General features: G+C 43.9%; 1 protein-coding gene across 1 annotated transcript in view; it reads right to left on the bottom strand.

Moving 5' to 3' along the window:
- The window catches only part of BFSP2 (beaded filament structural protein 2), a 68,829-nt gene extending 57,132 nt beyond the window's left edge, over positions 1-11,697 (bottom strand). The window contains exon 1 of the mRNA XM_047874115.1: positions 11,206-11,697. Coding sequence (XP_047730071.1) covers positions 11,206-11,697 — 492 coding nt within the window. The remainder of the gene's footprint in view (positions 1-11,205) is intronic.
- Between the last annotated feature and the right edge of the window lie 457 nt (positions 11,698-12,154).

Raw genomic sequence — 12,154 nt, 5'->3', positions numbered from 1 at the left:
ACCCACTGCCTCCCCCCCCCCCCCCCCCCCCCCCGCCACCGGCCCAGCCACTAAGGAGCCTGACCACACCGTGGCATGGCTTCTGTCAGCCCAGACCATGTTCCTAGCGTGGACCTAGGCCCCTTAAAATGCCTGCCTGCCTGAGAAAGGTCAATGCTGCCAAAAGAATTTACTCTTCCTTCCAGCTAAAACCTGACAAAAAGCCCCTGACCTCCCTTTTCCTTGGCAGTTATTTTAGGAAACTCGAAATTGTAAATCCTTTGGTGCCTTTGAGAGGTAAATCTACAATTCAGAATTTTGCTTCAAGGACCTGGGAACCATCTCTGTGAAATGCACACTTTGAGGAGATAGTTCCCTGTCTCCCAGTTCCTGTGGGAGGGTCGGATGCTGACTTTGGTGGGCGTCTTTCTCCAATTCGCTCCTGTCATAAAGCTATGAGAAGTGTGTTTCTCCTTTGGATAAGCACCAATTAGCAAACACAGATGGCCGGATCATAGACCACCCCCTCCTTTAACCTCCTTCAGCACTTTTCCTTTGGCACACCCAGCATTTAAAAAGCCTTCTGTCTTTTGTTTCAGTGGAGTCAAGCTCAGTTCTGTATCCTCAAGTGTCTCTCTTCTACTGCAGTAGTCTGAAAAAAGTATGTCTTGCCAATTTTAACAAGTGTTCAGGGCAAAATTTCTCTTTGACAGTTGAGAAGTCTGCCTCATGCATAGACTGCTCTGTGGATGGTCAGACCGTTTCCTGATTCCCAACCTTCGTCCATGTGGGGCCCCGGTCTGAAGGGCCATCTTCTGGCATGTTCTGTGGGTCCCACATTGAGTGTCAACCTCCTGGGGTACCCTCACTGAGGACCAGCGAATACCCTGTCTCTTCTCTAAACTCCCGCAGCATGGGTGGGTTGAATGACTCATGAATCCACGTGTGTGAACACAGTTGTTTATGTTACTACTCACTTAATATCTGTAGTTTCTCCTTTATTCAATTCCACAAATTTAATTGGGCATTGGTCATACACGTGGCAACTTACAAGCATTATTTCATCCATATACCCGTCATCCAGCTCCAATGATTATAAATGCATGGCCTATTTTGTTTCCCCTATATCCCCTCACATTCCTACTACACTTCAGATCCTTTTGAACAAATTCCAGATATCATTATTTCTTCTTCATATATTTCAGTATGTAGTGTTAAATTATAAAAATGCTTTAAAAATAACTTCTAAAAACATCTAAAAATGACATCTAAATATTAATAACAATTCCTCAAATACCCAGTTCATCTTTCCTCAATTGTCTAATTTTTAGTTTGTTTGGATAGTGGTTCAAATAATGTCCATTTTAGTGGGGTGATATGTCAGTTTAATCTCTTTTAATGTATAGCTCTACCTCATCTCCCTTTTTGCTCCTTGCAGCGTTTTCTTGTTGAAAACATTGGGTGTTTAGTTCTATAGTTTCCCCAGTCTGCGTTTTGCTGATTTCATCGCAGTGGTTGCCAATAAACATGTTCATCTGACTTCTGCATTTTCTGTAAATTCGTAGTTTTATTTTGAAGCGTAATCACATTCAGTTTTCTTTTTCTTTTCTGGCAAGACTATATCATAGGTGATGTTGTGTACTCTACTGGGGGGTACCTGTCTGCTGGTTTCTCTTTTTGTGATATTAGCAGCCATTTGATGATTGTTATTGCCTAGATCCAATTTTTAAATTATGTTTGCAAAGTGGTGATATTTGAATTCTATTTTAATGATTAATATTAGTTATAAATATAAATAAAATGTTAATAGTTACATTATTATTTATTTTTTAGCTGTATTATTTCTAAAAAAAGATAATTACTCTCTTCAATTCTTTTTTTTTTTTTTTTGTTAATGCTGATGGATCTACAGTTCTTATAGGAAAGGTAGGAAAAATGACTAATTCTTTCTAGTTATTTACCAGGTTTCAAAATAATGAGTTGGTTCCCAGTGGACTCCAACACAACTAATAAGTGGGATTTTTTTTTTTTGTATTATACTGAACTCATAGATTTAAACCTACTTGATGTGTCTCAATGCCTTGTGGTTAATATTCTTATTGATATGTAGTCATCTTTGTTTAGTGGGAGCTTATTCAAATTGTCTCCTAAGTCTTTTCACATGACTCTAGCAGTTCTTTATAGCTTCCTTGGTTTTGGTATGATAAGAGGTTTCAGATTCATCTCTTACACTTCCTGTTCCCAAACCTGGATTCAGCCATTTCTCTAACTAAGGAGTCTCAGTTCTTGTAATGAAAGATGGTACTTAGTGATCCAAATCAGAGGCTAAAAATACTCATTGCTAGTGGGTTGACAATTGTTTCTAGGTCTTTTCACTGGCCAGAGTTAGGAAATGGGTATATATTTATTTTGGGACCACATACACCATGATTTTAAATGGATAGTTTCAATTCAAATTCAGGACTAGAGAATTGTCACTAAACTTTATCTGCCTTACAAGTGTGTCTCCATTTATCCATACTAAAAGTCTCAGATCTCAATGACACAAATAGAATTACTCTTTTGCTTTATCCCACAGTACAACACACACACACACACACACACACACACACACCAGTGTCAGAATAACAATATGAACAATATAATTATTGAAAATGATTTAATAAGATTTTTTTTCAATACTCTTTGCATCCCACTAGGGATGTGCAAATTACTTTAGTATAAAAGTCACTTTTAAAATTCTGCAAAAATACTTTCATGGTTCCAAAGTCATCTCCACATAACAAGATAAATTAAAAGAATTCTAGTGCCTATTCCTTTCCCCTCTACCCTACTCCCTCCATTCTCCTATAAATGATCATTTAAAAACATTTGTGATTTTTATTTTCAATTACAAGTGAATATGTATGTATATGTTCATATATCTTCCTCTTCCTTAGATAAATGGTAGAATGAAATACACACTATCTCCACCTTGCTTTTTAACTCAACAATACATCTTGGAGATCATCACTCCATAATACTTATAGAGCTCTTCCTCATTCCTTTTGTGGATGTATCATTGCTTATTCAGCTAGTCCCCTATTGCTAAGTATTTGGGTTTTTTCCAGTCTCTTGCCATTATAGCTATGATTGAAATGAACAACCTTGTGCGTACTTCTTGTTCATGTGTTTGCCAGGGTATCATCAGGAGAGATTCCTAGAAGTGGGATTGCTGGATTAAATCACATAAATGCATATATAGTTTGTCTAGATATTGCCAAGTTCTTCTCCATAGGCATTCTAACATTCTATTCCCATCAGCGCTGTGTGGAATTGGCTGCTTCCCTAGCACTTCACCAACAAAATAGATTGACACACTTTTGGAGTTTTGCCAATCTGATAAGTGAAAAGTATATCTCAGGTAGGTTTTTGTTTTGTTTTGTTCGTATTTCTCTTCTCATGGGTGAAGTTGAACATCCTTTTACGTGGTTAGAGCCATTTTCATTTATTTTCATGTCAACTCTCCATTTGTGTCTCCAGCCTATGTAACAGTAAGCACATTGTTGGCTTTTATTTTAAAACCTCAAATTCTAAATGCTGTTTATAGAATAGAGGTATTAATCCTTTGAATTCAAAGTTGCAAATACTTTTTTCTAGTTTGTCATTTATCTTTTAGTTTTGCTTATGGTGTTATTTTGTGATGCAAAATTTAAAATTTTTTGGTAATAAAATTAACAGTATTTTCCTTTATTGCTTTTAGATTTTGAATTATATCAAGGAAGACTTCTTCCACACCCAGGTTATAAAGGAATTCACCCATGCTTTCTACTTGTATGGTTTCCTTTTTTACATTTAAAAAATGTATCCAAATGGGATATATTTGGAATTGATTTAGGGAACAGTGAAGGATGGATCCAATTTTATTTTCCTTATGACTATCTAGTTGCCTGAATACCATTTATTAAAAAATCCATCATTTCCTCCATTAGATTCAAATAGTGCATTTATCAATACTAAATTTCTGTATGTAGCAGGGCCTACTTTTGAATTTTATATTTTGTTCCATTGGTCTTCTTATCTTTTATGGACCAATATGGAACTGCTTTGTGAATGAGATTCTAGTATATTTCAATGTCTGGGAGAGCTGACGTTTCCCTCCTTGCTCTCCTCTTTCAGTTTTTCTTTTTGGCTATGCTTGCCTTTATGTTTAAAAAATTATTTTTTAATGTTTTATTTATTCTTGAGAGAGAGACAGACAGTATGAACAGGGGAGCAGCAGAGCAAGAGAGGGAGACACAGAATCCGAAGCAGCCTCCAGGCTCTGAGATGTCAGCACACAGCCGGACACAGGGCTCGAACTCACAGACGGTGAGATCATGACCTGAGCCGAAGTCGGATGCCCAACCGAGCCACCTAGGCGCCCCTCTTGCCTTTATGTTTTTACAAATGAAATTTACAATAAGCCATTGTAGTTAAAAAAAAAAACAACAACCCCTATGGTATTGTAAAATTAGGATTGCATTAAATATGTAAATTAACTTAGGGAGAACTGACATTTTTCTTGAGTCTTTATATTCAAGCACATGGTCTTTGTTTCCGTTTATGCCTTTCAAGAGAGGTTTATTATTGTCTCATATACATTTTGGACATTTCTTGTTAAGTTTATTTAGAGTTATTTTAACTTTTGCTATCATAAATGAGATGGCAGCCATTTATATGTGAAATAAACATATGTCTATGTGTGCATATATATATATTTAGCATATACCTTTAATGTGTATAACCTGCTACTTTCCTAAATTAACTTATTTTCTATTGTACAGTTTTCATGTGGATCCTTTTGGGCTTTCCAGAAAGACCAGCATTTTCCTTCTTTCTTTCCAATCCTTATACCTCCAATTGCTTTCTCTTGTGTGGCATTAACTGTGACCTCTGACCAGTGTTCCATAACAGTAAAGATAGTGGGCATCCTTATCTTGTTCTTAATTTCTATAGGAAGTCCTCTTGTATTTCTTTCTTAGCTATTTTATCATGTCAAGAAAGTCTCCAATCATCCTTATTATTCAGGTGAGAAATCAAGATGTAGCAAGATCAGTGAAGAATTTGCTGTCAGTCTTTGTAGCCCATCCCCTATTTTTTGTCACTGGGACAGCCCAGTCCTCTACTCTTCAACATGGCCGGCGCATTTTAAGAGATGTTATGAGATTTGACAATAAGCCTCCAATGATAGGACTCCTTCTCCCCCTGTATTCTGTAGCAGAATTTTGCTTCTGCACAGATATCCTCTACTTAGAAAAGCTAGAACCCCCAGGAAATCAGAAACTACCCTTCTTAGAAAGCAGTTTGGTGACTGCCTATATTACTGGACCAAGACCCTTGGGGGAAGCCTCATGCCTCCTTCTCTGCCTCTGCTCCCTCCAAAGATTTCTTCCTCTCTTATATGTCACTTTCCCTGAGAGGAATTCTCCTAAATACATTTTTTTCTCCATAAAGTAACATTTCTAATGATACTTTAGTGTCCTTTATAACTTGGCTAACAAAGTAGTTAACTTACTGGCCTCCTCTGACCAAAGTATATGTACAGTACTCAGAAGAGATGGGGTGGTTTATCTTGGGTAAATTTATGCAGGGTGTTGCAGATACTAAAATAGCTCAGGGTTCTTTCTCCCTCCCCCTTTCAGGGACACCAGGTTGTGAATCATGAACAATGATCTTATGGCCTTCTTATTCAGGGGCACTGGGGGCTGGGGCTGGGGGGTTAGTTCTTGTTTCTTTTTCTTTTAAAACAAAAACAAAAAACCCTGTTAGGACCACAGGTTCTGTGGAGAGAGAAACTGGCCCTCACCTGGATTGGCTAAGTTTCCAGCAGTTTCCCCAAATAGGCAGATCCCCAGAGTATGGGTCTCTCTTTGCAAGGACAGAAAGAGGAACTGTGAAAGGCAGGAAATATTCAAATCAGGTTCATTTTAAATTCTAATTCTCTTGCTTTTTAATGATTTTGATTTCCCCTTTCTTCCAGCTAACAACCTTTGCTGTGTGAGGTGTAAGCTGCTGTTTTCTCCCACGGAGACCAATAATTTCAGTGGAAACCGAAGCCTCCACGTTCCCCTTTCTTTCCCAAGCAGCATCTCTCTGGCCTTGGCCTTGGCTTGATCCCTGTGCTCTGAGACTCTGCCTCCATGGCTGCATCTCTTCTGTCCCAGTCTCCTTTTCTCTGCAGCTCTGAGACAGGGAGGCTGCCTAATTCCAAGCTTGTGTTTGGCCTATTTGAAGATGAAAGGGTCTGACATTGCTGCCAGAACTTATTATGAGCACCATTCACTTGGCAAGAGAAGTCGGGAGCACTCGGCAAAGCAGGAGAGGAAAAGAGTCAGTTTCTGCCCAAGCAATGGGCAGGGACTATGCCCTCTTTGGCCTCTGGGGCCATCACCTGAGAGTTTTACTGTCTGTTTTTACTGCTTAGCAGAAGTGGCTGAGTTTCTAATATAACTAAGGAGTGGGGAGAGAGAGGTTTGGAAGTGAAAAGGGACTTTGTATACATTAACCCTAGCAGGATTGGCTATGTGATTTGTGGGTCCTCGTGCAAAAGGAAAACATGGAGCTCCTTGTTCCAAAGGCAGGGGGTAAAGTGCTTTGAAAGGTGGTAAAATATAAAATAAATAAATAATGGTGGCAAAATATAAAACTCTGTGGTTTTTCTCTTGTCATGGTAATTTTTGCTAGTTAATCTTGCACATCCTCAGACACAAGGGTACTCAAGGGAGCAAATGCAAACTCTTCTAGGCCCCCCGGGGGCCCTGCCCCACTATTTGTGGCACTGTGTGGTATACCAACTGCTTGGTTAGCCTTCCTTCCCTGCCTGGCATCTGCCTTTCCCACAGACTGGCCACTCTGACCCATGGAGGATAGGCAACACTAAGAGGATTGAACTTCAGTGTGGCCCTGCAGGTGCCTGGGTCAAGGGTAGACAAGAGGCTCGCCCTTCCCTTCTAGCTGCCTTCTAGATGCAGTGTGGTGCAGCCATTCCTGGTTCTGTGCCACACCCCAGGAATCAACCCACCCCTCCCTGAGCCTGTGACGAGGCCCTAACTGGAGTTGGTGGTGGGTGGGGGTCTGGGGTTCCCAGGGTCGCGGGACTGAGCAGCTGAGAGCTTTGGATTCTCGGAGCCCAGATACTCTTAGCATGGCATGGCTGCCTCTGAAGCCTGTGTGAGGGGAAGGCAGCACTTTCTGAAATAAATGAAATGCTGGTAGTCTGTTCTCTAGGCCTGGAAGAGGTTAGGGGCCGTGGTTGGGGTGGGCCCCTCTTGCAGTTCTATGGGAACTGGCTGGTTGGTGGGTCTAGGGCTCCATGACAAAGCACCCTGGAAGGCAGTGGGGGCCCCCATTCCCCAGTGGGAAAGGCTTTGTCTCTGATTAGCCAGAAGTTGGGTTTCTGAGTAGCCAGAAGTTGGGCCTGCCGTTTGAGGACAGATAGGGCTTGGGAAGGAGCTATCATCGCACGGCTGTTGGGTGAAGAGGACTCTTGGGGTGGAGAAAGGAAGAAAGGATCAAGCTAAGGCCCTGAAGGGGGGCCATGGCCTCCAGAGGCGAGTCCCTTGGTCTAAGGCTCGGCCCCCAGGGGACTGGGGTAGAGTGTTCTGACTCAGGATGGCCTGCTGCCTGTGCATCGTACTTCACAGTTCCCAATGCACCTTTTTGCATCTTATTTCATCTCATGCACACAGGGACCCTGGGCAGTGCTCATTCATTTTATAGATAGTGAAAGGGAGACATAGAGCAAAGGAATGGCTGGTCCAAGTAAGTGGCAGAACCAGGATTTGAAGCGGGGCCCCACTCACGGTTGAGCATCAAATCCTGTCCATGGCTCCAGGTAGCTGCAATGCTGTGAGTGAAGCAGTCTCTCTAAGCTGTTAGTCACTCATTTTACCAGGTCCGTAACATTCAGTTAACCCCCTTAACAGTTCTCCTCAGTAGATAAAGTAATCCCCAAATGGCAAATGAGGAGTCAAGTTGAGAGAAGTTAAGTAACTGACCCAAAGGCACCCAGTGAGCAGGTGGCAGAGCCAACATCCAAATGTAAGTTCACTGTAAGCTGAACTAGTTTAAACTCTTTCCAGTCTTTCCACTGGTGGGGAGAGCTGGTTCTTCCTAAGTGGCCAAGAGTGAGAGGGCACGGCCAGGCAAGGGACCACAGGACAACATGGTAACTAACTACCACTGTGGATGTGTGTAGAGGCTGTCATGAGATCACAGAAGGAACAGGGGGAGCATCATAAAGGAGCAGGCTGAGGACACGCAGTTGTGTTCAGGGTCTCTTAGGTGGGTGGCGTGGCTGGGACAGAGACATGGCTTCATGAGGGCTTTGGGGACTGAGCCCAGAGTCATGGATTGTGTCCTGACAGTGATGAGGAGTCCAGAAAGGTGTTGGGCAGGGACATAATACAGTCAGATCCCATACGTCCAAAAGATGATGCTGGTGACTGGTAGAGAACACCAGGAAGGAGAGCAGGCATCAGCAAAGCCATCTTAAAGCTTTATGTTGAAGCCTGGAGGGGTAGAAAGCGTGGGTCAGCTTTGTAACTGCAACAAAGGAAAATTAATGTGCATATGTAGAATTTTCTTTGGTTCTTTGTGGCGGAACAGAGCTTAATATGGCTGGAAGGCTGGGCTGTGTGATACAGAAATAACTTCATTTTACAGGTTGGTCTAACTGTATCTTCAAGTTCATGCTTTAAAAAAAGGAAGAAAAAGAGAACTCTGTAGTCATATGAAGGATCTCACTTATGGTCATTTAATGTTTATTTATTTCTGAGACAGAGAGAGACAGAGTGTGAGTGGGGGAGGGGCAGAGAGAGAGGGAGACACAGAATCTGAAGCAGGCTCCAGGCTCCGAGCTGTCAGCACAGAGCCCAACGCGGGGCTCGAACTCACAAACCATGAGATCATGACCTGAGCCAAAGTCGGTCTCTCAACCAACTGAGCCACCCAGGTGCCCCAGTTATGGTCATTTAAGAGGAAAATGACCACCAGTGTCAGGACTGAATGTCTTGGCATCCAGCCTTTGCTTTGGCAGCCCTGTGGCTGTGCTGCCATCATGGTGTAGCTTTCTGACCTGTAGTCTACCTGCAGGCAGGAACCATGCAACTTACATATCTATGGATTCGCTGTAATAGCCACAGCATTAGACCCGTTTTACGGATAAGGCCAATGATGCATAGAGAAGTTGAGTAAGTTGCCCAATCTCCTGTAGCTAGCTACAGTTGAATATGGACTATGTTTTGTGGCCATACTTTCTGACTTAGAAATCAGGATGCCTGACTTCTCATGAAAAGCCTGTGTGGCATCTGAATGTGAGAAATTGTCCTACACATGCTAAAATATTGGAATATCTGGGGACATCCTGGTGGTTTATAGGACACAAATATTTGGACTCAGGGCTGCCAGGGAGGATCTGGGAGGGATGGCTGTCTTAGATTTGACAGCGTTAAGCCCCAAGCTGCTCTTAAGTTGGCTTTCTCTCACAGCCCAGATCGATGCAAGCAGGACAACAGCTCCAGAGGAAAGCCAAGAGGACAGTATTGCACATCACACATACTGAGCTGACAGCTGGGCACTGATTGTCTATGAGCCCATGAAGGAGAAGCATCCTGGGATGAAATGGGAGGCAGGCAGGGAATGGGGAGCCTCTCAGTGTTCCTGCTCTGCATCACCCAGTCACACATAAATAGAGGCTTGTGATCTCCTCTCCAGGGACTGCGTGCTGGGCCCCAGGGTACAAGGGCAGTTCCTAGCTGAGTTGGAGGCTGATCTAGCTCAGAGGGATCCTAAGGCCAGCCTTTGTTGGGTGGAGGTGGGGGAGGGAAGGGACAAGAAAGAGCCACCCACAGAGACCTGATGAGATATGCAATGCTGGCTGGAGTCCCAGTGGTGGAACCATAGGCCGCAGGCCAGACGTGACAGATGAGCTCAGCATTCTGCAGCAATCAGCCTGGAGAGCACATCCTGACCAAGCAAGGGGGAATGATGAAACCTCTGTGTTCTGCCCTGTCCCATGAGATAGCCACTGGCCACATGTGGCTATTTAAATCTATTATTATTATTATTATTATTAATTTATATAGAAAGAAAGAGCACACACAGGGCAGGGCGGGGGGGGGGGGTTGAGAGAGAGAGAGAGAGAGAGAGAGAGAGGGAGAGAGAGAGAGAATCTTAAGCAGGCTCCACACTCAGCGCTGAGCCTGACCTGGGGCTGGATCTCATAACCCTGGGATCACAACCTGAGCTGAAGTCAAGAGACAGATGCTCAACTGACTGAGCCGCCCAGGAGCCCATATTTACATTTAAATAAAATAAAATAAAATAAACATAAAAATAAAAATTCAATTCCTTATCTTATTAGCCACATTTCACGTGCTCAATAGCCATATGTGGCTAGTGGCTACCAGACTGGACAGTGTGGGTATAGGACATTTCAATCACGGCAGAAAGTTCTATTTCAGTGTAAATTATTTCATTAATATTTTAAATATTGACTACATGTTGAAATAACATTTAAAATATACTGAGTTAAATAAGATATGCTAATATTAACTTTACCTGTTTCTTTTTTACTTTTTTTTTACTGTGGGTAATGGAAACTTTTTAATTACCCTGAGGCTCCTATTTCTATTGGACAGCGCTGTAGTCGATGAATACAGGAACACACCCCCATTTATCCATTGTTTTTAATGCCATATCCATTCGATGGTGTTCCATTTGATGATGTCTGTAAAAACTCTTGCTTAATACAAAGGGTACAGAGTCAGCCCAGGCTAATGGGATGAATGCAAGCTTTGGAACTGGAACAATTTGGGCTCAAAGCTCAGCTTCCCTATGGGCTGCATGATCTGGACAAATTACTTAATTTCTTTGTGCCTCAGTTTTCTCATCTGAAAAATGCAGTCAGTGAATAAGTCCCTGCCTAGCACTGCTTTGAACACAGGAGACAGTGCATGTACAGGGACTCCTATGGACCTGGCCCTTAGTCTACCTTAGTAAATGGCGACTGTCATTGTTATCATTGCCATCAGTATTTCCGAGCATGAAAGAGTAAGAGGCTATGGTCAGTTTCTTTGGCCTGAGACCATTCACTCCCCTGCCCCTGCCTCAGCATCCTTGCTCTCTGATGATGACCCCCCAGGCAGCTGTGAGCATCCTCTCTTGGCCCTACACAAAGCCCTTGGGCATAGCCCACGTACTCACCTGTTGGCAGCTGCTGGCCCAGGAAGCCCTGAGGGCACCCCAACTTTCGGAGCGTGTGGCCTTGCTCTCCAGGTGCACGCGCAGTTGTGCCTCCAGCTCCTGGCTGATGTTCTCGAGGGCATGAACCTTGGCCATGTATTCCACCAGGCAACCCCCCAGGTCCTCAACGGCACCGAGGTTCCTCTCCAGGCCTGGAGCTGGTGCTGTGGCCAGACCTGAGCTCCGCAGGCCCTGCAGGAAAACACTGCTGATGCCCAGGGCCCGGCGTGTCACGCGGGTGCCCAGGCCACCTGTGTACCCACTGGGTACCATCCCTACATAGACTCTGGGTCCTCGGACGAGACTACCCATGGCATTGGTCCTGGAGGCTGGGGGGCTATCCAGGGAGGATGATGACCATGTTCCCCCAAAGGACGCCCTGTGCCTCTGGAGGGGCAAGCTGGAGCTGGTACTGGTGGGCATGTCCACCACCACTCGCCTGCTGCTCGTCATCCCTTCTGCCTCTGCTGTGCCTAGTGGGCTTACAGAGCCCAGTGACTTTTGGTTTCCAGCCCCAGTGTCCCTGTGGCTCAGTTGTGGGCCTCTCTGGAAGCTCCCCTATCCCCAGGGCTGCTTTGTCTGCTGTTTTCCATGAGCTTCCACCATTCACTGAGCTGAAAGGGAAACAGGCCCTGCCCAGGGCTGTGTGCAGAAAGGCACTCATGCATTCTCTGCAAGGTCATGTGCCTGACCTCCCAGATTTTTCTGCTGGTGATGGGGGTGCTAGATCAGTGCGGACTGTGGGGGTGGCTCTTCTGGATTTGTGTACTTTACTACCTAAGAGAGAGCAAGGCAGGCATCAAGCAGCCCATTTCACAGATGAGTAAACTGAGACCCAAAGGCCTCAGATCACAAGTGTAGTGACCCAGGACTGAATCCAGGTATTCCAGGGCCGATTTCAGAGCTTTCT

This window comes from Prionailurus viverrinus, chromosome C2 (assembly GCF_022837055.1).
Source record: "Prionailurus viverrinus isolate Anna chromosome C2, UM_Priviv_1.0, whole genome shotgun sequence".
In the NCBI taxonomy this organism is placed as follows: domain Eukaryota; kingdom Metazoa; phylum Chordata; class Mammalia; order Carnivora; family Felidae; genus Prionailurus; species Prionailurus viverrinus.
The sequence above is the reverse complement of the archived record's forward strand: the minus strand, read 5'-3'. Positions and strand labels throughout refer to the sequence as shown.